Source organism: Musa acuminata, chromosome BXJ2-4, assembly GCF_036884655.1.
Source record: "Musa acuminata AAA Group cultivar baxijiao chromosome BXJ2-4, Cavendish_Baxijiao_AAA, whole genome shotgun sequence".
NCBI classification, from domain to species: Eukaryota; Viridiplantae; Streptophyta; class Magnoliopsida; order Zingiberales; family Musaceae; genus Musa; species Musa acuminata.
This window is the reverse complement of record NC_088341.1, coordinates 31,987,561-32,015,399: the sequence shown is the minus strand read 5'-3', so window position 1 is coordinate 32,015,399 and position 27,839 is coordinate 31,987,561. Positions and strand designations below refer to the sequence as shown.

The following is a 27,839-nucleotide window of genomic DNA, read 5'->3' as shown; positions in this document are numbered from 1 at the left end:
CAATCCCTTTGTCACACTACACCTATGGATATGCCGTCAGTCGAGCCAATATGTAGGTTCATTCCTCTACCTATAGACATGAGTATACTTGATTTCGTCAAAAGACATTGGAACAGTTTGATGTCTTTATAAAGACTTGTTGAAGATGTCAACGAGAAGTTTTGCATCTATTTCGACGTGGATTTTAGATATTCCTGTTGAATGATGATCCTTAGTCCATCCAGAATTAATTGCCTTGGCCTCGCAATAGAGCACAAGATGATCATACACATGAGAGCATCCAGCAGCAATACATAATCCTATATGTATTTCTTGATTCCTACCGAGAGCTATCAGTGTTATATATATATATATATATATATATATATATATATATATATATATATACATGAAAAGCTGTAAGATAGTGATTTCAGAAAGTTCAATATTGCTTTACACGCTGAAAGAGGTTTTGTCATACAGATGGAGTTGAATGCAGGGAAGTGAACAACAACATTTAGAGATTTTTGAGGAACTTTTCGGTTTGCTAAGTTCCTTAAGCATTTGTTCTCTAAACCTGCATCCCAGTGTTTTAACCATAAGCATATAGAAACTACAGTGCTAACTACAAGAATTCCCTGTTTTGCTGTTTACTGGGGAAACTCATGCACATAGCTGAATTGGCTATAGCAAATGCATACATAACCACTAAATATAATCGACAACATTCTAGACATTTGGATGCTCCCTAAACAGAGCAGAAACCAAACAGTTGAGCCAAACTCTCATAGGTTTACAATGACAAAAGCAGATGTTTCATCAAAATGATTATACAATTTCAAGAAACCAGAAAAGTTACATGTATTAACAATACAGTACAAAATAGATGGCCAAAGTCATCAATGGCATGTCATCACCTGTAAAAAAAATACATTATTAAGTGCAGAACCAACCAAATTGTCCATCACAAAACAAAAACAAAACACAAAGTGCCTGATTCTTTATAAACCCTGAGCTGCATCGTTGGAGTCGTATCCCATCATAACCCAGTTTTTAACATCCAGCAACTAATGATTCATTCACAGCCGGAACCTTCATCAAAATCTTCAATATCCACTAAAAAAAACATATGGACAAAAACTTGTAACCTTTGATTTCTTCTATTTTACTCGCCTAGACTTCTGGTTCAAACTGCATTGTCAAACGTCAATGCAGTTCCAATTTACAAATAACTGCTCCCATAATTTCCTACCACCAATTGATGTATCAGCTGCTAGTTTCTTCATGCTTTGTCAGATATGCCACGGTAGTTCACCATATAAATAGCTAGTATAGTAACTAAAGCACCAACCAACTGCAAAGGTGAGAACGTTTCACCAAGGTATAGGTACCTGATGATAAATTTTGACATTGTCAGTTGAGAACATTATATATTTCTTAACGATCAAGCAATTATTTGTAGACTAGTCTCCTTGAAATGGTAACTACTTTAGTAGTCCGCCCATCAAGTCAGCTATGGTTTGAAGATCAAGAAGGCAAAATGAGATCATTGATTCAAGTGATATGCAAAGAGACATCATTTTAAAAAATGGAACTCTTACCCAAAAATTGAAGCAAACATTGGAGTTAAAAATGTGAGGGAGCTGAGCCTCGTCAAGCTACCTGCATATATATCAGCAGCAGATGCCCCACACATTTAGCCAAGACTAGAAATTATCTCCATTTACAGCTATAATATATTTATCAAAGACTTTGATCTTGAAGCCTCAAGGCGCCTCATTTTGTTTACTACTAAATAGAATTTTCAGAGGTAGCACCCAGAAAAAGAAGCCTATACAATTGACCAACAACAAATCATAAATGAAGATAGAACAATCTAACCTCTGGTTGCATTGTAGAAAAATACACCATAGCTGATTGCACATCCAAATAAGGATGTGTAGCAAAGAGCTAGAATATCACTGGATGTAAGATCTACTAATCTCCCATTCATAGCAGGATCGTGATTGAGTACAGAAATAAACAAAAGCGGAAGCCCACCAATAACCATGTGCTGCAAAAAAAAAAGGATTAGCTTGGTTTGAATATCATTCAAAGCAACCAAAGACAAAATTTACATACTAGAAAGAATGATGCCAAAGTAACAAGACACAAAATCCAGTCAGCATTGAGGTTCAAACATAAGCCTTCTAAGGAAAAGGATAGAAAAGGTTCCCTAATGTGTTTAAGTTGTCCAAAACATATAATGACATCATGAAATCTACAGTGCGTTAAAAATTCAACTATGTCAGCCTACAATCAATGGTCACAATGTCCATTCACTACTTTCAAGTCTTCTTTATATGTTTCTCCTGCTCTGAAAACCTCAAATTTAAAATGAGTCAACCACTGTTGTTGCATTTAACTTTTGAGTAACGTAGATTGAGAAACAGGACATATTTCCAACATCATTCAGTAACACTAGAAGAGTGACAAATTGCTTTAAAACGAATGATATTCAACAATGACTCTTTGGGCAAATGCCCTATCACTCGCCTTCTAGAATTTCCAGAAGTTCACAACTTAGTAACAATGCTCTTCTTACGACTTGCTGTAAATGAGGATGTCGTCGAGGTAGCTGATGACAAAATCTCCAATATAAGGGTGTAGCACATCGTCCATGAGTCGCATGAAGATGATCAGCGCATTGCATAGGTCACCTTTCGGATGGAAGTCTTAGCGAAAATAATTTTCACAGAGAAAACCAAATGTAAAACCAAAAGAAAACAGCCTCTATTGTTCGTAAAGTTAAAGTCCTAACTACGAGACTTAAAACAATGAAAATAGAAGTCTGAGAGAAAACTTATGGGTGCATGAAAATGCAGGTTGTTTTTGGACAACACGTAGGGGCTCTCAGCAGATTGTGGTCACTGTCGGTCTTCTGTCTCCTCTTTTTGCTGCTGGAACCTCCTCCCAAGATTTAGACAGCAAACAGTAGGCGTTGAGGACTTCTCGTAGCAGTTAGACGAAGCTTTGGGTTGCTAAAACGTGCGGAAGAAAGCCTTCAACAAAGCGCCAGCCAGCCCTAGTTTTGCAGCCTTAGTGCAACGAGGAGAAGAGAGGGAAGAATTCTACACTATTGCAATGAACTTCTTCCAGCCGTAGACTTCTTCCTCATGTTCCAGTAGCCCAAAGCTTCGATCCAAAGCTTCGTTTAGTTACTACAAGAAGTCCTCAATGCCTATTGCCTATTGTCCAAACCTCAGGAGGAGGTTCCAACAGCAAAGAGAAGAGGAGGCCAAAGATCAACAGCAACCGCAACCTGCCGAGAGCACCGACATACTGTCCAAAAATAATATGCATTTTCATGCACAGATTAGCTTTCTTTCATACTTCTATTTCCATTGTTTCAAGTTTCGTAGTTAGAACCTTAACTTTATGAATAATAGATATTGTTTTATTTCGGTTTTACGCTTGATTTTTTCTACGATAATTCTCTCATCCGTCGAAACTTCCATTTAAAAGGTGGTATCGAGTCGACGGATTATTAAACCCGAACTCTATACAGATCACAAAACAAGCGATACATACTGGTCCAAGCATAGGCCAGTACACGGACCACCCCAGTTTCAGGTAGCTAGATCCAGTTCACTAAAAATAATTAATTAAAAAAAAAAAGCGATGGGGCCTGTCCAACTCGACATTAAAAAATTCCTAAAATAGAAATTAGGGCTCGCAAATGCGAGCCCTTTTCTTGCGTCCAACGTTGCCACCATTTGCTGCTTTGTTATTGCCACTATGTTCCTTCTTCTTCCCAGGTACACTCCCTCCTCTTCTCCATCGCTTCTTCCTTTTTCTTCTTCCTCCACTGCTTCCTTTTCTTTTTTCCTTCCTCCTTCCTCCTTTGTTCCTCCATCGCCCCCTCTTCTCCCTCATTTTCCTCCTTTCCAAAACATCGATGCATACCGGTGAATTGACACATGGTACACCGGTACATATCAGTATACTGACACATGGTACATCGGTACTGACCAGTATGTACTGGTCTAGCAAATCACTGAAATGGATCCGGTACCCGAAACAGTGATCCTTGAGTTTAACACCAAAGAAGGCAGAAGAAAGCACAGACATAATAGCATTAGCCATCAAACAGGTTTTGGCTATTCATAAATCATTGAGAAATAGCATATTATTGCCTAAACAAACTGCATTTTGATGACATTCTACATTCACATTCATCTTAGTGTGGCATACCCATCCAGTTGCCATGACAGGATCAGAATACTTGGACACCCAGCGGACCATGACAGTTCCTATTGCCATACTTTGAGCTGCAAGAAGCATCCACCATTCTCCACTGCCCCATATTGTTGAATTGCTTCCCTCAAATGAAAGTGCTGGAACCTGTATGATAGACATCACTAATTGCTTAAATTCAAAGGAACAGTTAATTGCACTGATGAACCATGATGTGAGCAATGTCCTTTAGACTTTCCTACTAGAGAAGTCTTAATTAAGATCAGCTGAAGAGAATGAATCACTAGAAAGAAAAAAAGAGAATACAGATTAACGTAAGTATAGCAATAATTTGGTAATGTTTCTCCATAGCAGGTTACAATGAAGCTCGAGAAACAACAATAAGACCATATCGATACATAAAAATAGAAAATTAACATTTAAATATCGTGTTTACAATTAACTAATGTCTACTAACATTACATGGTCTAAATAACCATAGATATTATTCAGTCAAGAAACTGGAAGTACACCTCTCGATAATTATCAGCATAATCAACTACACTACAAGAAGACCGTATCGATACAACCAGCTTTAACATAAACATAAATGCTAGCAAAGACTTTAAAATGGATAAAGAGACTGTCCCTTATTTTGATTTAAAAAAGAATACAAAAGCATTTGCAGGAATGTTCAAGGCTCTAATTGAAAGTTCCACACAGTTCCAAGTTAAAATGATAGAAGAAAATCAGTCAGGTCCATGTCAATTCAATTTGAACCCAGTCTGACAGTACCAAAAGACTATTTATGATAATAAGCTTTGTTCGAATAAGGGAAAGGCAGATGAAATCCATTGAAATCAAATTGTCTTCCCATAATACTGCTGGACAAAGCTGAATTAACTTCCAAAAATTTGTTCCAATAAGTCAATTAATGGCTTCAATCAAGCATTTTAAGGCAGATTCTCAAAGACCATAGAAAATTTATCCAACTATTATAATTTAACCTCCAGGAGAAGAAGCCCAATAACACCAAGTACGAGCCCTGCAACTCCAATGGCACCAATTGATTCTCCAAATAAGATTGCAGCAAGTATGGCAACTGTTAAAGGTTGTGAATCGATTATAACCTGCAATTTATTTTAAAAGCTGAAGTCAACAGCCAAGATGAAAACAAAAGCAAAAAAAGCATCGAATTACATTTTTAATTTATGGACAATTCTTCGTTCTAAACAATTACATTTTCCATATTTGCTAGATATAACCAAAAATAGTTTCCAAGTATCATTTTCGAAGAAGCATACTCTTAATTTACATGATTACCATTTACATGAAACACATGAAACAACTAAATAGAAGCTAACAGTCTTCTACCTTCTTCTATAGAGAGAAAGAGGAAAAATGGAAGATTTATAATTATTCCCAGTTTAGAGATGGCTGCCACTTTGATCAACACCAACCTCAAAAGTCAAACTCAAATCTAAAGTGCTACATACATTAAAATGTTTTTGTTGTAGATTCAGAATGCAAAACCTAGAGATCAGAGAGTGAAAGAAGAGTTGACAAGCACTAATAGCATATGCAGCTATATTTTACAAAAATTTGTGATTTCTAACATTTATAACTTTCTTCTAGAAAATTAATACAAATCACAGAAAAATATCAAGCAACAGTACTAGAAACGAAGGCTCAGAGAACCCCTAAATCACAATGATAGAAGTATTCCAATCTAACTATGCGCAAACACACAAAGATAACTAAGTGGTAAAATCAATTTCCAATGAAGACAACAAGAGGAGAATTGATGAACCAAAACCCATAGTGAAGTGGAAAAGAGATGGCCAAAGACATTAGTCATACACTGCCCAATCCAGCGGCTGTCTTTTGCAATCCTTCGGCAAGAAATCCCTGCCACCACATGGAAAAGGAGATTAGAAAATAATAACAACAAGACATACTCACGCAGGCTAACAAATCGAATGTTGCTAAAGCTTAAGTCTTTTTTATTTTCTTGTTAATCTTTTCATAAACCAGCAATGACGAGTCCGCGCACCTGAAAGCACGCAGCATCCACAACCCCAAACAAGAAGATGGACAGCCACGCCAGAGAACCCGCCGGCAGCTTCCTTCCCCTGGCCGCGGCAAAACCAATCAAGACCGCCCCAGCGGGGATCAGCCGGACCGCAGAGACGAAGAAAGGCCCCGTCTTGGGAATCACCTCCTTCATGGCCACCATGGCCGTGCCCCAGAAGAAGAAGGGTGACACCAGAAGCGCCCAATCCAAAGCCTTCCCGAGCAACCCGGCGACGGGATCCCCCTCGTCGCCGCCTCGGGCGATCTCGAAGCTCAACGGGGGGTTCTTGGGCGGGGGCAGCAGCTGATCACCCTCATCGGCGGCGTCCACCGCGTAGCACTCGACGTCAGCGCCGGTGCCGACGCAGTCAACGGCGGCGGGGTAGTCCACATCGGGGAGGGGCGGCATGGGGCTCTCCCTGGTGCTGCAGCGGGCGAGGGTTCTTGGGGTAGGAGTCCTAACCCTAACCCTGAGCTTGAGATGGGAGGAGGAAGAGGAGAAGGCCACATTGGGGTTTGGTGGGGAGGACAGAAGACCGAGATGGGGATGGAGAAGGAAGAACGCGGCCGCTGACATCGCACAGGAGATGTTTAATTTATTGCATGCGTGACTTTGAAACGAGATTTGAATTAGTTGTTGTTGTTTGCGAACGGGAATTTGTCGTCTCGAGATGAGATGGATGATTAGGAAGCAGATGGAGAAGAATGGCTTCGAGTCGACTTCGCAGGGAGGAGAGACTACAGATGTCACGCCGATGGTGGTTATCCGTTCGAGTTCGAGTGGTGTATGGTGGGTGCGTGGTAGTCCATCAGTAATAGATAATAATAATTAAAATAAACATAGTAAAAATAACATATTGTTGAGATGGCCGAGTTGGTCTAAGGCGCCAGATTAAGGTTCTGGTCCGAAAGGGCGTGGGTTCAAATCCCACTCTCAACAGAGTTTTTCTTTTATCGATATTCTTTGCGCGTGGGTTCGAATCGACTTATTATTTAAAAGTTTTTTTAAATAACAAATCCAATTAAACCTTAACAAATTGACTTATTATTTTTAAAAAATATATATAATTATAAATTATTTCAGAAACCTGTTGTAAATTATCTTATGTTCATCTGAGTATAAAATGATAAACTCTGGATGTGAACAAATCTCATGTTCCTTGCAGACCTACACGATTAAAAGAGACGCTAAATTCTAACACAATATGGTACATTATCACTACTACACCGACCGGACCAAACGGAATGGAAATCACACATCTGCGAGCAGCAAATTCTCTTCTCTAATCCCAAAAGATGAATCTTTGCTTCGTAGAGCTGCTATGTGGTCGCAGCAGCAGCAGCAGAAACTGGAAGCGAGCAAGACCGGCTACCAGTCTTTGCGCCGGCGCCGGCTGGGTGAAGCGGAGTACGGCGGTAACAGTCTCTCTTGTTCTCACTCGACCCGCCCCAAGGCCTTCTAACTCGGGTTTCAGATTCTTGTGGCTGCTGCTGCCACTGGTACAGACCGCCGTAGCTTGACGAGCTCAGTCTGGCTTCCTGCTCCACCTCGTCGCCGTTGTTCGATCTCGAAGTCCAGCATTGGTCGGTGGAATCGACGGAATTAGTAGGCTCCCACGGGGAAGCCCAGGGCTGACCGACGACGCTGTTGCTCCCTGCAGATTCCTGAGGCTCTACATCACCAACACCCAAGTCCGTCATTGTAACGTATCTATGGAGGCTTGGCTCCAAAAGATCGTCCTTTGCGACTATCTCCGTCTCCACGAACGGCTGTTCCGTTGCCAAACCTCTCCGTCCATGCCGCCCGTCTAGCGAGCCGTTGTTGTGGCTGAATCTGTCTCCGGCGTAGCTCCTGTTCTCGGAAGAGCCGGAGTTGAGATCGGCCACGGCTTCAACGATGGAGAAGGCCTTGGAGACGCAAGCGGGGACGGAAAAGGCTGTGTCGGGATGCTGGTTCTGGATGTCCTCGAGAAGCAAGGAAGCGTAGGGATTTGGATTGAGCAAGGCCTCTTGGTTCAGTCCGAGAGCATGGTCGAGGTCTCTGGATGATCTCCTGGAGGATCTGGTTCTTGTGATGGTCCTCGGATTCTGGACCTCCACCTTGGCTGATGCTTTCTCTGTCTCTTCTTCTGCTGCTGGTGCATCTCTCCCTCTGCAGCCCATGAGCTGCTCGCGGACGCAGTCGGTTACCGGATTGCTGCTCTTGACCGCGTTTGTTACCGCTTTCGCAGCTCCATTCTTCTGAAAACCTTTGCTCACTTGAGCACCATTTTCGCTTGATTTCTGCAACAGATGAAGCCAAGATTATGACTTGCAGAGTTCTGCTGCATCAAGATCCAAGAATGAAGAAGAAGAAAGCACAAAAATGGCTGCATGTTGCTCACCTGGGTTCGAGGTTGGCTCAGCTTCTGCATCCCTTCCTCCCCTCCTCTTTTCTTCTTGTTGACGGTTTGGTTGGTTCTATTGAGGATGTTCTCATCGACTTCCTTCATTGGACTCCTTCGGTAAGGCGACTGCTCAGCCTTCCTCGATGAGCTCCGGCTCAGGGACTGCGGCTGGTTTGGTGGCGGAGCGCGGTAGGAAGCATTCTCATTGGAGATCCGAGTAGTACTCGCCGGCGATCGCGGCTGAGGTGAAGCGCTCCTCACGGCTCCTGTCTCGCGGCCTCTCTTGTTAGGGGCAGCAGGGGAGACTCCCCTCCTCTTATCTCGCGCCGGGACAGCCACCATCTTCGCTGGCTGCCTCGATCTCTCGCTGGTGGCGACAGGCGAAGCCGGGACTTCCGTGCGCCTCCCGGGCGACCGGCTCACCCTCCGTCCTCCGCCGCCGCCGCCTCCCCTCTCCCTGCTCCCGGACCGCTCCCTGCCGGGAGTTCTCCGGTGAGGGGAGGGCCTCGACACGGGCTTCTCCCCACACTCCTCCTCCTCCTCCTCCGCCTTCTTCTCACTGTCAAAATCATAGCTTCGCTTCGAGCCCGAGTACTTCCTGTGGCCACCCCCGTTCCCGTTCGAGGCATTCCCCGACGAACTGCGGCTGAGGCGACCGCACTGGATCAGAATAGCGTCCAATTCCTCCTTGGTGCAGCTCGAGCTCCCGACGACTGTAGTCGGCCTGAATTCCTCCACCACCGGTACCACCAAGACCGGGTCGGCGCCACAAGTCTCGACTTTTCTGTCGACCTTGTTCGTCGGCGTCTCGGCTTTCTTGTCCTTCACCTTCTCTTCAGCCGCAGCAGATTCAGAGGCACTCTTCCTCGCGTTCTGGATGATGACAACCGCTTGCTTCTGCACAGCGGCCGATTCTACCGCAGCTCCAGATGGCTTTTCCGCTTTCTTCTCATTTGGGATTGCTTTGGATGCATGACTATTGCGAGAAGACGCCTTCTTCTTGCTGAAACAAAGACCCATTTGGGTTCCCAGAGAGAGAGAGAGAGAGAGAGAGAAGAAAGAGGAGCAACTGCTGCTGTTTGCTGCTTGAAAGAAAGGGAGGAGATTTGAAATAGTGGAGAAAAAGGGAAGTATTTTAAGTATTGGGGTTGCTGCGTGGGGAAGGAAATGTAGCCGTTGCTAGTAATATTATGCGTATATAATTACAAAGATTCTCATCATTCTCTTTCTTCTGTGTGGGATTTGAATGGCGTAATTCCAAACCTTGCAACGGCTACCTGCACAACGGAATCCAATCCTCCCCCCCCATCTGCCATCTTCTGTCTCATTATTTTTACTGCTGTCACAATTATAGAATATATGTGATGTAATTAAATGTAAAAAAAAATATCTTTGAGCACAAAGGTACATACCATGTCTTTGATTATGCCAGCAGATATTGGACAGAATTCATCTTCCTTAGTGCATTATTCCTGCAGTAAATTTGGAACAAAGATGAACATTTATTGGTGCTCTACATTCTCTAAATTGAACTTGATAAAAATGGATACAAGAAGGGTTGACAAAGGTGAATTGTAAACATATCTTTAGGACAAAGGTGAAAGGAGAGTAAACATACCTTTACGTCAAAAGTAGAGTGGAAGGAACTATGAAGACCACCATCCTGCGAAAAGAAAAGAGAAGCACTTTTCAAGTGGGATTCAAACGATGCACTGAGTCTTACCTTTGCCCACTTTACATGTGAATATGAGCTACTGTACAGATCAATCACTTGGGTATTACCTGAAAATGCACAGTATAAAGATGTAGATCCAGACATGTTACTTACAGTTTCTGAGTATGAAGACAGCAGATGAACAAAATAAGTTTCTTTCTGTTAGTTTCTGAGATACACCAAAACTATTGCTTCCACAAATCCAACCAAAATAACATAAAACTCCTGAACAGTAATATGTCTTGAAGAAGACATCATTAGACTACGCAATAATGCATACTTGTACCGAGTCACGATCCTATGCTGCTGCTCCAAGTGATGAGTTCAACTGATCAACTTATCTTGAATTCCTTGGTAGAAACCAATGGAGCACTGATCAGCCTATCAAATACTCTCAGGATTCGGCAGCATCCCCATGCAATTAATTGCATAGCCTAGCTAACAACAGATACTCAAAACTCCAAGCTAGCAGACCAAATTAACATGATTGATATCACCATCATTCATCTTTTGACCTTAATCTAGTAAATCACAAACATATACCCATTAGAAAAACAAGCAGTAAGAACTTCCCTATAGACTTTCTGTAAATAAGCAAATACAAAGCAATACAATATTCTTGTTACTTGTAAATAGAGATTGTGAGGTGCAGATCAGTTTAGTAGGGCATAGGGGCACCAAGTCATGGCATGAATGAACATCTGCCAATTTTGTTAGGGCATGAATGAACATCTCAAATACAACAACAAGAATCAGTATGTATTAATCTACAAGAAATTTTAGTATATTAATCTAAAATGAGAAAAAAAATGATAGGAAAAAGTGAACAATAATTTAGAGAAATTGGATCTTCAAGCCTCTAGTTTCAGCACAGCAAAGAAAAAACTGGATATGTCTCACTAGCAAGCACTAAATTAAAAACAGTCATAAATATTAAGAACCAAGAAGTTAACAAGAAAAGAGAATGGAGAAGAAAAATAAAGTATACAAACAATGTAGCACCAGTGTAGGAAACCCAATGTTGATTTATTCCAAGAAACATTTTGTAAAGAACAAAATACATCAACAAAAAGGTTACATCACCATTTATCACCACAAGCAAACACAAGGTGAGTTGGTTATCAAATCAACACACGTAAAACAGAACTATTACATACAGAAACCCTTCTGTTTGATGCAATTTCTAAGTTAAGATTCCAGACAATACCATGATGAAACAGGAACAAGAGATATCCCAAGGACATTTTGCATAATGCAATAGTGAATTCCTCTTTTTCCAAACAGCCTAACATAATTCTTCATGCAACACTTCAATAAGAATAAAAAGGGATCAGTACATAGGAAACAATGAAAAAGTAACCAGGTGCGTATGAAAAGAATAATTGATATGAAATCTGATGCATTCTGATTTTTTTTTTTAAATCTTTAGGTTTAGTTATACATAGATCCAGTTACTTGGATTATGAATTGGTTTCAAGTGAGTTCTAGTATGGGCCTCCTTGAATCAAGCTGTGGTTAGTCATTGAGGGGTCTAATTACTCTTTTATATGGAATCCTCCATTTAGCTAGTTGAGTATCCTGTTTCTCATTTAATTTGGGTCCTGAAAGGAATTGCCTATTACAGAATCACAAAATTGTCATTTAAGCAGATTCAAATGGCCACAATGTTGTATAAAGACTGCTCTTTGGCCTCCTGTTCTCATCTTAAAATACCTCAAACAGACAAATATTCCCGAATAAGATAAAAGTTGCTTCTAAAATCTAAAATGGAAGCTGATCACTCTCTGTGGAAAGAGTCTTGAATGGACTAATTTTCAGAAAAAAGACCTTTCAGATCATTGAAGGCAGAAACAAAAAGGCAGCATCCTGAATTGGATCGACCGACAGAAAGGACCACATGCTTGCAGGATGCTCTCAACTAAAGAAAATAAGGTTTCTTTGTTCTTGGGAGGCCTTATATTCATCCCTTCTTCTTTTGAGTTTCTTCCTGCTTCTGCCTCAACAAGCCCACTAACCATTCATACTTCTCATATTTCCTCTCCAATCTACTATAAAAGGCCTATTTGTTATCTCTTAATGTTATCATCATGCTGCTGCCCAGCCCAGATAATGGGAGCAGTAGTGCGGAACAAGTGGTTAGTGCATACAAGACAGTTTACTTGAATAACTGACAAGCAAGCTATCTTCCTTTTCTTGAATATATCCATATGGAAGCTCTCTTAGACCTCTTCCTCAGATATTCCAATCGTAAAAAGCAAATTCAATGATTGGTGATTGCAATCATGCTTCAATATGAGCCGTTTAGATTTTACCATAGTTCATTCTTTGACTCAATTAAACTCAAATCCTTGCCACATCTAGAGTCAGAATAAGATGTGAAAAATATCTAATATATGTGACCAATCGTGGTGATATATGCTCATTTAAATCAGTTATATTACTCTATGAAGATCATGATAAAGTACATTTAGTTCATAAGAGTCATAAGAAAAGTCACGTCACAAAGATTTGTCAAACTTTACCTTATCTCAGTTTTCACCCTGCCTGCAACTATCTATTTAGATGCAAGGTCTATACTTTTCTTACCTGTCCTCATTCACTGATAGAGCCACAAAATAAGATACTTAGTCTGAAGTACTTTCTTTCGGACAAAACCTCACAATTAACAACCTAAGAGGAAAATGGAGTTTGGAATCCAGAGAAATGGAAGGACACATCACTAAGACAGCTCAATCTTGCAAATTAACCAACCAGACCAAATTTTGTGAATTTCCATGTAGAGTGGTGAAAGAAAAACTTACACTTTTATCGATGTCGAGAGAACAATGTCAAAGTCTATGCAAGTTACAGGATGGCATCACAATTAAACAAGGATAAGTCCAGTCCAAAAATCTTCAAGAAAATAACAACTCACAGTGTCGGTATATAACAAAACATAATGAGCAGAGAAAAAAGCAATCTGATTATCTTAACAGAATATGTAAATAATTTGTAACAAGCTAACAAATGATTTATACACAAAAGAAGCAGGAGTGTTTTTATGTCTTTCGTTAAAAGAAAACACACAACTTGCTGGAGAGAGAACTCAATGGAGATAGTTGCACTATCAAATTCCAACTATATTATAGGAGAACTTCATGATCCAATATCACACTGAGAGAACAATATCTCCAATGCCTTGACCCTTTAAAGAAGGGTGTTGAGGTTCTTGATGCACTTCCAAGCATTATTTACAGAACCTATGGTTTTAAGAATCTATCGAGACCAAATGAGAAACTTGAATGCAAATATCTTTCCAGAACTATAATTATACCAAGTGAAATAGTCCGGTTATAGGACAACCCCAATTATGTGCATCCAATGGATCACAAACAACAATTATCATTATTCATAATCTCAGCTGAAACAGAGAGAGGATATGCAAGCAGGAACTTACTCCCATGGCATCCTCAAAAGTCCCCCGTTCTACTTTTCCTCGTCCAAAATATTAATTTATAGTCCACATATTTTATGATATCAAGAGAAAACTAGAGAAAGAGCATTTGCCAATCCAATCTCGCTTGCCCAATTCTGAAATCTCCCATCTTTACATCGGATTGGACATCACCAGCTCAATCCGAGGACAAATACTCGAACTCATCCTCCCTGAGATGGGCGAAGAACTTGACAGGGCGGACCTGGCCTTCCACGTTGATCTCGAACTCGACCTTGAACGGGAGATTGGCGGAGATCCTCTTCCCTTTACAAACCCCAACATACTGCTTGATTACCCCTTCCGAGCCGTCCAGATCCAGGTCGGGCGCCTTCATCACATGGTAAACCTTCAGGGGCACCTTAACCCGGACCCTTTTCCCAACCATAGCCGCCGCCAGCAGCTCCTCCTCTTCTATACCCGAGGAGAGGTCGGAAGAGAGGGCGACCTGGCACGAGACAAGCCGCATGGAGGCCAAGGCACGCACGGCGAGGACCACAGCGGGCCGGGAGGAGGCGCTAGCTGGTAGTGGACGAGGAGAGGTCGGGGCAGCGGAGGGAGGGGAACGACATAAGAGGAAAGAGGCGAGGGCGGCGGCGGATGCGGTGGAGATGGTGGTGGCCGGTGTCGGCATTCCTCAGGCTCAGACCTCAAAAGATCTAATCCTCCCTTCGTATATCTAACTTCTCTTTGGGGCTTTTCGTCGAACAGTTAACAGGCAACCAAGTGGCGCGGTAGGTAAGGCGGGGATGCTATGGGCGGCGCATGTACAGGGAAGTTCTCTTGCTTGCAGGTTTGGATATGCGAATGTGACGTTTGGAAGCCAAAGGATAAGACTGGGAGCTCTCTTAAGGATGGGAAAGGATTACCATATTTTGTGCTCCAAACTTGGTCAAGTATTATGGTGGGGTGAAGCAATTTTGGCAAACATGTGGTGGACATGTCAAGTCCCACAAAGATTTCTATAGATATTTTTCGACACTATTCGGGGTCAATAAAGCAAGTATTTAGAATGCATAACTTAGTAACATGCAATACACAGGAAAAAAGCATAACCAGACATCATCTGCCTCAATTTCTAGATGCACAGATGTGATATCACAAAAAAGAATAACATGGTAAAATTATAATCTGAAAAGGTGAGAACAAGAGGATACATTCTTCAAATCCTCATGGTCTGTGATAGATAACTTGCTGAGGGGATAGGGAGATACATCCAGTTCTTATCAATATCCATTCAAAATGGTCATAATTGCAGGATTAGTATTTATTGAATATTCATAACGATTATAAATGGACAAAAAATATAATTGCTCCCGAACATAAATAAATAGCTCATCAAGTGGTACATTGTTCGATAATGTACAAATTACTTAACAAACCAAATGAAGGTTGGCTACCAAAATCTTCTAATGCTGGCATCTCTAGGCGTCCGCTTTGTCCGGAAGAGATCCTATTCATGCTTGAGTACACGGGTCACAATACCAACAGCAATTGTAGTTCCTGAAGACCGTAGGAATACCCTTCCAAGGGCTCGACATTTCGAGAACTCCTCCACACATACTGCTCCATTCAATTTGACCTAAAAAGAGTACACATTAATTTGAACAGCTCAGTCATCAGATGTAAAAGAAAAATGTAGTACATTAAAAGATGTTTCATAACCAACAATAATAACCCAAATCTCCCATGAGTTTAGTGACAAAATTAGCAGATAGGCAGAGCATGATTTTACCTCTATGATAGCACTTTGTTTTGCTTTGAGGACGCGTGGTGTGGTTTTAGAGACCTTTCCAGTCTTCTGGTCCAGCAGTGCTACCATCTTCACCACTCTTCCAGCCTCTTTTGCATGATGTATATGAAATTCAACCTATATTTTCTCCTTTTCTTAAGAAGTGAAGCTAATTTATACATTTAACAAATTAAATGTAGATTTCCATGCCAAACCTGGGATCCAGTTAGAATTGGTGTCGTAATGTCCAAGACAAGGATCCTTAGCTCCAAATATGTTGCCACAGGCACTGAATAATCAGGGTGACAGAGCACCCCACCAGGCATAACATGACTGGACTGGATGCCTTGTAAGGTAACAGCTACATGGTCACCAGCTCTTGCCAAATTGCAGTTGATCGAGTCTCGCTCGATGGACCGTACCGTAGCTAATTCACCAAGTGGCATAACTAAAACCTGCAATAAGCCCAGCTCCCTACCATCAAAGACTACTCCTAAATACAAAAGTAAATGTATACTTGATTAATATCACAATCATGATGGCACAAGCAATGCCAGCCATGACCAGATAAACAGTGAGATGCATCAAGTAGATTTAATCCAATCAACAACCTCAAAAGAACATGCCTGCTTGAATGAAAACATACAAAACCTAGTCTAGAAGTTCTCCTAAGCAGTGCCACTCAAATGAAAAAGAACATTGACAAAGTCAAAAAGCAAATATGTCATCATATTTATAGTTCCAAGATAAATATGGTTCAAATTTTCTGGTATAAGGGCACCCAATTTTTGGCATGAATTTCAAGCATCCAAGTATCTCATGCTACAATGTAGACAAAGGCATTGCGGAAACTTGACTTAGGATATAGCCAAACAATCCATATCACACTTAAAGAATTAAAAAAGCATGTAAACACAAAGCTGTGTGACAATTTAGCACACAGTACTTATGGTAACTTTCCCTTAAAAAAAGGGGTACAGCTGTCGGTTCCTAAAGCTTAAAATAGCAAATAGAAATAGCTACTTCTGTAGACCACAGCTGATACAGGAATCTAATTACTATCTAGTGTAACAACTTAAGTTAATCTATGTAATTTTTTTTTCATATTTAGATCAGTTCCCCTCCAAGAGCGAACATCAGCATAACAAGATGAAAACACAACATATGAAAAGTAAGCATAGAGATATTCATCCTCAGAGCCTCCCGCCAATTTCCCAACACAAACCGATGGTGACATCGATGAAGTGGAATGTTCTTTCTCCAACTTTGTCCAACATTGGTCTCAAGAAATTAGTCTAAGTGGACGAGTATCCAGACTGCCACTTAATGCCTGATTTTGTTGGATTACCTTTAGAACTCTTTTTTAGATTGGAAGAGAAGGAAGAGAAGTGGCAGCAATGCATCAGCAGGCAGAGACTCAACAAGAAGAGGAGTTTTGAAGATGCAAGGTACATAATAAAATTCATCTACATGTTCTTTTCTTGTTTCCTTTGTTTTTCACCTTATTCTTCTCAATTTATCCTAGCAGCCAGCTGTGTCAGTAGCCGGTATACTGTTTATACCTACATACCAGCAGCTGAAAAGCAGTACAATCAGTATGTCAGTTGAAGTCTTTGCATTAAACATCTATGTCCATTCTTATAACAAAATGACATGATGAGTAGTAAACTATTAGTCTATGGGAAACTGCACTTCACAAGTAAAATTCTAATAATGGTTCTCATTCCATTAATTTTACTTAAGAATTTCATATTAGTTTAAAACAATACCTTTGACATGGTTGCAAGTCTTAATAAATTTTGATGATGAATAAGTTTAAAACAATACCTTTGAACCAATTCGAAGAGCTCCAGTCTCCAACTTTCCACAGGCTGCAACCTGTCCCATTGATGTCTTGATGACATCACATATAGGAAGAATAAGTGGCTTTGAAAGATCCCTTAAAGGTGTCTCTAACGAATCTATTGCATCCAACAGACATAAACCATGATACCTGCAAAGTCCATTTTTTAATTACTGAAATGCCAAACATCTGTGTATCCCATAGTAGAAAAAGCTTATATACACATAATGAAAAAGGCACATCACAAACCCCAACAAACAACAAAATGAAAAAGAACTGCTCTTACCAGGAAGATAAGCGAACATCAGAAGTGGCTGTAACCAAATTTTGGTTTTCCACAACACTAAGAGGAATCCAAATGATTGATGAATCCTTAAATCCACAGGAATGAAGGAATGAACCAAGTTTCGAATTTATAAAATCATATCTTTCCTTTGAGTATCCCACAGCATCCATCTTATTTATAGCGACAATGATTTGCTCAACACCAAAACTTCTGACAAGTTGAGCATGCTCCTTTGTCTGCCCAATACCATGACCGTCCATACCTGCCTCAAAGGAGCCAATGGATGCATCAACAACAAGAATAGCTGCATCAGCTTGTGTAGCACCTGAGATCATATTTGGCACAAAATCTTTGTGGCCAGGAGAGTCAAGTAAAACAACACGAAACTTCTTGGAGTCAAAATAGGCAACAGCAACTGTCATAGTTATGCCCCTTTCTCTCTCTTCAGAGCTTTCATCCATTGCCCATGCAAAAGCAAATGAACCTTTACCCTGCATGTATAATGCATTAGAAAACCTAATTGACCATGTAAATTACATCAATATGTATCAAAAATTTACCATCTAACCAGTTAAATGTCACTTCACCTGTTTGTTGCTAATTTTTTAAACAAAAAAAAAGCCAGCAGGCATGAAATATATATTTGACTAATCTAGAAGACCTTTCACAATTGCTCTACATGGTAAATGTACCTTTTCTTTAGCCTCTTTCTCATATTTGTGCATTTCTTTCTTCGATACTTTTCCCAAAAGATGTAGCAACCTCCCAGATAATGTTGATTTTCCAGAATCCACATGACCAACCTGGTAGATGTATTCAATAAATTCATAACTTAGAGTTTAGAATGGACATTGAACACAAAAATCAAAGAGACAAGTATTAGGCAAACCGGGTAGGAGATAGTTGGCTTACTATTGCAAGATTTAACTGCTTCAGAGTTCCTTGTTCTTTGTCCAGCAACATCCATTCCTCTGGTTTGTACTGAGGTTCTGAATTAACTTTGCTGCTATGAAAAGGATTTTTATCCAACTTCACCCGTGCAAGATTTCTGCTCAATGTTGTTGATGTATCCACATTTTCCCTGGAAGAACTGCTCTGACTACTCTCGCTTTCATCGAGACAACTGGTATTTGATAGTTTAGCAGATGACACAAGTATTTTATTATCTGGTGGATATAAAACTTTAACCTCCTTTCCCTTGTTGGATTTCGCCCTGCTGGATGCTGGCTTTACTATGTCAACTAGAATAATAGTATTAAGGGAACAACAGAAGTCACTAGTACAGTTGGGAATAGAAGTACAACCAAGTGGTTTATTTTCTGATATATGTTAAAGCCAGCAATAAAAGGAATTCAAGATTAAATTGCCAATGCAACATCAAATCAAAAATTCTAAATTGATATGCATGATCTGTAACCAAAGAAACCATACTGAACAGTCAAGGAAAAACTAGTCTTACCATATTACCTAAAGTATGGTCAAATGGAACCACAGTATCTAACTAAAATTTAAATAATCAAAATAATTGCAGAGATCAGCCTCAAAAAGTATAAGAATTATCACGTACTAGTTTGTCAAGCATCATTAGACGTACGATGCAGGTTAATTCCACATGAAATAATTTTAAAATACCAAGAATTTACCGAGAACCTAAGAAGCACAGTCATAGACACGGGATACAAACATTACATGGACACAGCGACACGACATTTTTTAAAAAAAATAGGACATGAAAACGGCAAGGATACGTGTATTGTTATATATATATATATATATATATATATATATATATATATATATATATATATATATATATATATATATATATATATATATATATATATATATATATAGTGTGTGTGTGTGTGTGTGATATTTGATTAATATATAGCATTTATACTTCAATTTTATAAATTCAGCAATGTAAACAAATAAATATCATCATACAAGTTAAAACAATTAAAATCATCTAAATTTAAGTATCCAAAATAAAGATTGAGTACATCAAGTAATATTTAACAATCTCCCGATATAATTGGTATGTGTTTCTTTGTGACGACCTTCATTTTTATTTTGCTAAGTATATGACCCTCACATGAGGGCCATGCGAGCGCAACGTCGCATGCAAGTGTCCGACCCATGTATCCATGTGTCCAACATGTGTCCGATCCATGTGTCCAACATGTGTCAATCAGAGACACGTCCATCAAAAGCACGTATCCATGCTTCTTAGCTGAGAATTTCTCAAATAGTTAAAGCACAAGAAAACAATTGCAATACCGAAAATGGTTTTATATTAACATCAAACAGTCTTGACAACTTAGTTCATTTGTAGCACCTTCTACATAATCATAGCTAATCTTCACCAAATCAGTTATGTATCACCACTAAATGTACATATAAAGGGAGGAAGCCAAATCCAAATACAGGTGCCTGGAAATGAAAAAAAAAAAAAAAAAAAGACTCTAGGAAGGAAAAAAATGGCATAACAGGCCTAGAATTACAGGAGGACTAAGTACTTTTTAGGCAAAATGACAAGACAATATTCATATAACCAACCCAAGGAGTCTGAATTAAGGATTTATGTACTGTATGCATAATGCTTCGGTGCTTTTCTTGGCAGGATTTCTCAAGCTTCTCAACAAATACCTTCAGGCAAAAAGAAGAATGAAAACAATAAAGCAAAAGCCATTTACAATTTAATAATCATCATATGCTTATTGCCACAAACAATATAAGATTGAAGTCCAGAACAAACATTAGGTTAACAATGCACTTAATCTGAGGCTCTAAGCAACCTACAGCAGAAAACATAGTAATGCGAACTTCATACAAGACAAAAATTGTTATAGATCACCTTTCTCATACAAACTGGCCTCTTTGTTCTGAAAGTCATCAGGCAGAATATTGCTTTTGGGTGTTAAAGTAGATAGTTGTGCATGGGACATGGCCATCACGGGTGCTCCTGAATCTCTGCTTGCACCGTGTACTGTACAAAAGATTATATTATGCAACTTTCCAACATAACAATACAATAACACAAATTCCATAAGGCACAGTGGAAGCCTAGTCTTAGCAGTAACATACACATTGCATTCACATATTATCTCTGTAGCTGAAAAGCATCAAAATACCTTTTTCTTTGCCATAATTGGAAGCATAAACTTGAATAGCTCCACAAATGTCGCAACAAAACGAAGTCTCATCGTTATCATATGAGCAAATTGAGCATTGCCACATTCCTGGCTCGCTAGCAGTTTTATCAGGGTGAGATGTGATGTCTGCTCCAAGCAGAAAGACGTTAAGCCAAAAAACTAGGGGAATTGACTTTTGAAAGGATGGTTATTTGTTTATTGCAAAGATCATGGTAAAAAATAAAAATAACTAATGAAGAAAGGATAAACAAATCACTCTGGAAAAAGACACCAACTGGGGAAAAAGAAAAGTAGAGATGCCACTTACAATCTCCTTTCACATTATGATCATAGTCATAGCCATCTTCTTCTACTTCATGTTCATATTGATAATCATCATAGTCATTATAAGTATCATAGTCATCATCATAGTCAAGTCCATAATTAACTTTTCGAGGCATTTCCCTGAAATATAGATTTTTGGAAACCTGACTCAGTTTGGAAAGTCCAACTGGCATAAGCATGTTAACGAACATATTGAATGAGCAAAACAAGCAGCAGAAACTAAAGAAATCATTCATCATTTTCATTAAAGGTAAATCTCTCAGTATAGTAAGTGGGATGACAGTAATTTGACTTCCACTCTAAATATACCAGTTTAAAGATAGTGTCAATTGGCGAAAGTTGATACACAGTATTATGTTTGTTGTCATCAATAATAGATTGAAAACATACTAGAATGACAAGACCATAATATCTGTGGTACAACCATAGAAACCATCTTTCCGTATGTACATAATATAAGTTCGGGCATCATATTAATGGCAATTTTATGTGACACCCAAATTTAGTCCCTAATGGAATGTGAGAGGATAAATATGAGTGTATATATACATGGATCATTACTAATTAACTTAGTAATGGGCCATGTGTTTTCAGGCTCATCGAGTTAATGGGCCAATTCTTCCATCGAGTCGAGTCGTGACAATTGGTATTCTAGCAAACTCAATCCTTGTTTAGTGAAGAACTCAAGTAAGAAATGGTTACTCGTAGATACGATTGAAGGTAAATTACAATGTGGAGGTGACCATTGGGTTAAGTCATAGGTGCAAGCCTCGTTGAGAATGGGAGAGATTATGACACCCCAATTTAGTACCTTATTATACATGAGAGGATGAATGTGATTATATATATTATTAAATGAACCTACTATTGACATAAGCAATATTTGTTGCCCTATTGAGATTTGACATGTGGATACCATCCTATCAGCAATAACAAAAAAACCCAGCTAATTTTGTCACATCATTGGAAATCCTAACAGAAAATACTCTCTAAGTCAAGGATGATTTAGAGAATATTTTCCTTACCACTCATGGTGAAGGATCCCAGACTGAAAATAGTGGCTCCACAAAGTACGAGGGGCTCTCTCTCTCTCCCCCCTCTCTCTTTGACATCAAGAATGGTCAAGTCAGCTATTTTGGTGATGTAGATAAATGGTCCGTGGTGAAATATTAAGAGGATCAATGGATCTGAGGTGAAATATAAAGAGGTAGAAAAGAATTGAGCATTCCAGAAGGGGGAAAAAAAAGTTCCATAACCAAAGATAACCAACTGCTCTAAAAGAAAAGGACAACTAAATCTTGAGTCCTCAAATTGAGAAACAGCTGTTAATCTTGATTCAAAATGAATGTTCCTGTCTTCCCCCACAGAAAAAACAAGATCAATGAAACTCAAGACATCTTTCACCAGGAATGGCAATGATGAGTCAAACTTTGTCCTTAAATCACTAGTTCAACTTCGAATTCATCCTTGCCATGAAACAGATCTCCTTTCACACATTATCTCCAAATACCAACCCTTGCTTAGAACTAAGTGGTTTTAGGACAAAGTTTTTCACTCTAAATATACCAGTTTAGAGATAATGTGTGCATGTTGCATCATAATTTTTCACCACAATTTTTCATCATAACGCCTAACAACAGGTGCATGTTGCATCACCTCTTAATCACATATTGACCGGTCACCAACATCTGAACCCATCATCAACGGCCAAACATGTCCTCGAAAATTCTTATACAGATTTGTGAGAAAAAGGACTGCCCCAAAGCTTATAAATCGTATCAAAATGAATGTTTCTGGCTTCCACTACAGAAAGAACAAGATCAATGAAACTCAAGACATCTTTCACTGGGAGCGGCAATGGCGAATCAAACTTTGTCCTAAAATCACTAGTTCAACTTCGAATTCATCCTTACCACATGAAACAGATCTCCTTTGACACATTATCTCATAACACCAACCCTTGCTTAGAACTAACCTAGTTGCCAGAAAAGCAAATTCAAAAGTTCTTTTTTTCACCATAATTTTTCATCATAAGGCCTAACAACATGTGCATGTTGCATCACCTCTTAATCATATATTGATCGATCGTCAATATCTGAACCCATCGTCAACGTCCACGCATGTGCTCGAAAATTCTTATACAAATTTGTGAGCAAAAGGATTGCCCCAAAGCCTATAAATCGTATCACTTCGAAGGTAGAATTCACACAAATACGTCATCACTTGATTTCACTTGAAGCAGATTGTAAGAGAGTAAAACGCCAAATCCACATGTCCAAATGAAGCAACTCTAATATCAATAAGATGCAACACCAGGCAACAGAAAAAAAAAGAACCTTATTTGGAGGAGAACAAAAACCACAAACAAGAAGCGATCGGATAATCCTTGGCAAATTTAAGTACACGAAGAAAAAATCAAAGTGAAACTAAGAAAAGGGAGGATGGAGTGAAGGAAAATCTTACCCGGGAGACGTGTCGGAAGCGGTGCCACTTCAAGAGTATAAATAGGTTTCTCGGGGGAAAAGACGCGATGGGGGCACTCTCGATGGGGCGCGGCGCCCAATCGCACGAGTCCCGCGGGTCTGCGGGGAAGGAAAATACGCGGGGACAGACGACGGTGATCGGCGGAGGCGGCGCCGCTGCGCGAGGACGGCGACGGGTGGTGGGAAAGGGGAGACGAGAGAAAGAGAGCCGCCGAGAAATAGGGGCACCGCATTCCCCATTATAGTGGGATTCAGGAAGGATGTTGCTTTGAGATGAGTGTTCTCGTGATCAAGAACAGATCGGCGGCATGTAATGACCTTTCTCGGGCCTCTTGTCTCGGGTCCACCGCTAGCCCAACCGGTGGCAACAACGGTCGGATCCCGAGGCCGTAGCATCAACCCAATCCGACCCGTATTCGACCTACCGGCCCATGGGTTAATGACCTGATCGAACCCATTTTGATGAAGTTAAGCCGATTCATTACGTTAAAATGCTGCTCGGATCCAGAAATCTTGACCCGTTTGACTAGTCAACTTGTGCTATTTGGACTCCGTTTGTTGTTGACCGAGTTTGACCATGCGGAACAGTATGAATTGAATCCCTTGGAAGAAGGATACAGACTGTCTTATATTTGTATGGTTTTAGACAAGTGGTCAGAACAAGAAAATAATTAAAATGTTAATTATATTTTAAGTATAAAAATTTAACTAATAAGAATTTGGATATGGATACGATCAATTTTGATGGTCAATCATACATGATGGAATTGATTAGAAGATGAAGGGACCCTTTCTTTTCTTCGGAACATATGATCTACCTGTTATGACTAGGCAGTGGGAAAGTTTAGTCAAGGATAGAAAATGGTTGTATTCATACTTTATATTGTATATTGGGCGGTTTAATGTGCATTATCTGCATCATATTAATGTGATAATTTGATCTTGATGATCTTATGGAAAAGGCTTTTTTTATATTCTTTTGTGTTGAGTGTATACATCATAGGTATATTACTTAGTTATGATATATCAGGATCATTAATGCTTATTTCTTGGGTATATATATATATATATATATATATATATATATATATATACAAAATGATATTTTATCTAGTTATGAAGTATTGGATACTTTGATCATTTTTGTTATGCATTGATGGTTGGTAAGTATTTTTAAGAATTCTAATTATATTCGAATTAGTTAATAAAGTTCTAATTAAATTGAAACTTCTTAGTAAATTAAAGTGTAAATATATCTTAAATCTCAAAATTTTGATGAGAGGGAGAGGTAATGCACTTTCAATGCTACGGTGATCTTTAAGGTTTCTAGAGAGAGTTAAAAAAAAGTTCTCCAGGTTTATATGAAAGATATACAAATAGAGATATGCTAGATAACTCAAGAGTCTTATAATTAATATTATATATTAAAATTTTAGTTTTCTATATGGATATAGGTATAGATTTGTTGAACTACGTTAATTTTGCATCGATGTTTTTATATGTTATTTATTTGTTGATCTCTGATAAATTTCTCTTTTGGACTTCAATTTTTCTTCTCTCCCTCCTAAACAAAGTGGTATCAACGTGATTATTTGAGATAAGTTTAAACAATTTTATGGCTAAAAGTCTAATTAACAAATTATATTTGAAACGAAAGTTATATAGGCTAAGAATAAAAAAAAGTGGAGACTTAGTAGAATATTTAAACATATTCAAAAGAATATTGGATTAATTGAAGAAAGTTGATGAAGAAAATAAAGCAATATTGTTTCTTACATCATTGTCTTTTTACTCATCCATCTTAAGCTGATCATTTTGACTCATGTATCTTCGACATATTTTATCTTATGCCTCTTATCATGATGAGTTTCTTATTACATAGGTTGGATTCTCTCGGCATGCGCATCTCGGACACATTTTGTGTTATGTCACCCATCGTGACGAGTTTCTTATTATACGGGTTGGGTTTTCCTATCTTACACATCTCGGACACATTTTGTCTTGTGCCTTATATCATGATAAGTTTCTTCTTCTGTGAGTAAGGTTTTTCTGACTCACGCACCTCATATTTATTTTGTCTTGTGCCTCCCATTATGATAAGTTTCTTCTTATGTAGATCAGTTTTCTCGATTTATATACATTAGATACATTTTATCTTATATCTCCCATCGTGAAGAGTTTCTTTCATGTGTTTTGTGATGGTCTTATCACTTTTGTACTTTATTAGGTTGTATTCGTGTATGTTCACTTTTGCGTTTTCCAATATGGTCTTCATATATCAATTACTTTTGCATTTTTTGAAATATAATTTTATCTTTGATTTATAGTATCACCATTACATCATAGCCCTTCTTAACTAGGGATACCGACTCCATCATTTATTAACAATTCCTCATTATCGTTAATCTCCACGAGGAGGTGAAGGGGCTAAAGAGGAAAAGGGAAGACCTAGTGTTTATCGCTAAGGTAGAGGCTCAATGAGTCGAGCTAATGAGGTAATTAAAAGAGCTCGTCGAGCAAGTTGCGAGATTTTATAAGGAGGCAATCATTGTCTTATCTTATGAATTATTTGTCTTTACTTAGTCGTCGAGTCTACCTACCCGATTTAGTCCTCTTTTTCTTGTTGTATCATTGGGCTTATCCACCCCATCAGTCTCTACTTGGTAGGTCAAGATCTCATTTTATATATAGAGTCCCTAACTGAATTGATAGTCTTTTAAGTGATAAAATTTTCTTTCCTCATCTTGCAACACTTATACCCTGAAAATATTTTTTTTTTACAACTAGCACAAAAAACATGATAGACCAAGGCTTGACACTTAGGTTATAGTCACCCCAACCTAACCCTAAAGGATGCTTCAAGGGTAGAATCTTTTTAAAATTATTATTTGTCATATCCTTCCGAGCACCACCTTCTGTTGTCCTAAAATAAAATGTTTCGTCTCAAATAACCTCGATGATTTGATATAGCCCTTTGTTGGGGAAAAACCTGTTAAAGCGAAATAATTCTTTCCCTCTTTGTGTATCAAAATATGTTTCTCATCAAAATACCAACTTGATATCCAAATGCAAATATCAACTAGCACAGCATAAATAATAGAGCAAAAAATCAATCACACAGTGAGACTAAATCTTTTAACGTGGAAAACCCAATGTGGGAAAAATCATGGGACCGTAGTCCACCTCAAACTTCCACTATCAATAATAATGATAACAAGTTTATAGTAAATCTTTTCTAGAATAACTAGAGAATCATCATAACATCAAGAACATAGATCTTGGCTCAAGAATAGGATATCTTCATCACATAGGTGGATCTCCTCCAAAGAGAATTCTAGGTCTCACAAAGTAAATATCACAGGAAAGTACCTTAGAGAGGGTAAACTGCAGATCAATATCGTTAGGATTGTAGAGTTTGCTGCAAAGATTCTCCACTTAAAATTTGGGCCGAAACTGACAACGTTTGACCACAGATCACTGCACACACTACACGTCGCCGCACACGTTCACTGCACACACTGATCTATTTTCCTCACCTTCTCTCTCCTCTTTCCTCTGCCGCACGCTGCACGTGTTCACACGCACCCACGCACGCTGCCGTCATCCAATTTTGCCCTTTCTCTCTTGATTTCTTTGATTTGGACTTGAACGGCCCAATTTGTCCAAGCCCACATATGGGCTGGACCCAACACCCTTCATAGTTTGGCACTAGGTTATCTTAAAATCTAATTATGTCATTGACTTCAGTTTTTTTATGCACTAGGTCTTATCTAATGGGTGCTTCAATCAGTAGCTCCATCAGCTCACGATATGCGACGAACTTAGCAAAGTCTCAGGGGTCCATAGATAGCGCCTTAAGTCGTGCCCTTTTCGGTAGGGAGACCATTATGAAATAACATTGGTGCAACTATCTTGGGTTGCTTCTCAACTCTCCAATATCAATCCTCATTTGGAACTTCATCATCATGTAGTAGGTTAACACTATCGCCCTCAATCTGTTTAGTGTGGATCGGCATATTTTCACGTTGTATGCTGAGGGGATATCTACCATCATAAATTTAGTTAGCATTATTTTAAAACAAATCTCATCTCTAAATTGCTAGTCATAGGTGCCCAGCAAGCCAATCACGTGAGTGATGGCACGTGTGACTTGATACAGAATCTTTTTGCTTATTA

The 27,839-nt window shown here is 39.1% G+C and overlaps 4 protein-coding genes and 1 non-coding gene across 8 annotated transcripts; 1 reads left to right on the top strand and 4 right to left on the bottom strand.

Moving 5' to 3' along the window:
• Positions 1 to 793: 793 nt before the first annotated feature.
• On the bottom strand, positions 794 to 7,030 carry LOC103992244 (WAT1-related protein At3g02690, chloroplastic). The gene is made up of 7 exons (XM_009415676.3): positions 6,248 to 7,030; positions 6,055 to 6,102; positions 5,202 to 5,324; positions 4,213 to 4,362; positions 1,861 to 2,032; positions 1,581 to 1,641; positions 794 to 1,370 (listed from the first exon to the last, which is right to left on the bottom strand). The coding sequence occupies exons 1-7, from the start codon at positions 6,842 to 6,844 to the stop codon at positions 1,262 to 1,264; spliced, it is 1,260 nt and encodes a 419-aa protein (XP_009413951.2). The 5' UTR covers positions 6,845 to 7,030; the 3' UTR covers positions 794 to 1,261.
• Positions 7,031 to 7,126: 96 nt separating this feature from the next.
• Positions 7,127 to 7,207, top strand: TRNAL-AAG (transfer RNA leucine (anticodon AAG)). Its single transcript has one exon. It is a non-coding gene; the product is annotated as a tRNA-Leu (tRNA).
• Positions 7,208 to 7,356: 149 nt separating this feature from the next.
• Positions 7,357 to 13,944, bottom strand: LOC135610328 (uncharacterized). 3 transcript variants are annotated; one of them, XM_065104713.1, is made up of 5 exons: positions 13,805 to 13,944; positions 10,273 to 10,889; positions 10,067 to 10,126; positions 8,652 to 9,993; positions 7,357 to 8,550 (listed from the first exon to the last, which is right to left on the bottom strand). In XM_065104713.1, the coding sequence occupies exons 4-5, from the start codon at positions 9,672 to 9,674 to the stop codon at positions 7,588 to 7,590; spliced, it is 1,986 nt and encodes a 661-aa protein (XP_064960785.1). In that variant the 5' UTR covers positions 9,675 to 9,993; positions 10,067 to 10,126; positions 10,273 to 10,889; positions 13,805 to 13,944; the 3' UTR covers positions 7,357 to 7,587. The 3 variants fall into 3 exon arrangements, with proteins under 3 accessions (XP_064960785.1, XP_064960784.1, XP_064960788.1); XM_065104712.1 differs by having other exon boundaries at positions 8,652 to 9,990; XM_065104716.1 differs by having other exon boundaries at positions 8,652 to 9,973.
• On the bottom strand, positions 13,730 to 14,719 carry LOC103975417 (ferredoxin-thioredoxin reductase, variable chain). The gene has a single exon (XM_009390765.3). The coding sequence runs from the start codon at positions 14,472 to 14,474 to the stop codon at positions 13,980 to 13,982; it is 495 nt and encodes a 164-aa protein (XP_009389040.2). The 5' UTR covers positions 14,475 to 14,719; the 3' UTR covers positions 13,730 to 13,979.
• Positions 14,720 to 14,978: 259 nt separating this feature from the next.
• LOC135610327 (uncharacterized) lies at positions 14,979 to 23,891 on the bottom strand. Of its 2 annotated transcripts, none has more exons than XM_065104710.1 (11): positions 23,644 to 23,891; positions 21,164 to 21,300; positions 20,836 to 20,982; positions 20,559 to 20,690; positions 18,614 to 18,942; positions 18,394 to 18,504; positions 17,702 to 18,192; positions 17,400 to 17,565; positions 15,788 to 16,027; positions 15,576 to 15,710; positions 14,979 to 15,422 (listed from the first exon to the last, which is right to left on the bottom strand). In XM_065104710.1, exons 2-11 carry the CDS (start codon positions 21,294 to 21,296, stop codon positions 15,294 to 15,296), a joined length of 2,013 nt encoding a protein of 670 aa, XP_064960782.1. In that variant the 5' UTR covers positions 21,297 to 21,300; positions 23,644 to 23,891; the 3' UTR covers positions 14,979 to 15,293. The 2 variants fall into 2 exon arrangements, with proteins under 2 accessions (XP_064960782.1, XP_064960783.1); XM_065104711.1 differs by having other exon boundaries at positions 18,614 to 18,924.
• Positions 23,892 to 27,839: the final 3,948 nt, after the last annotated feature.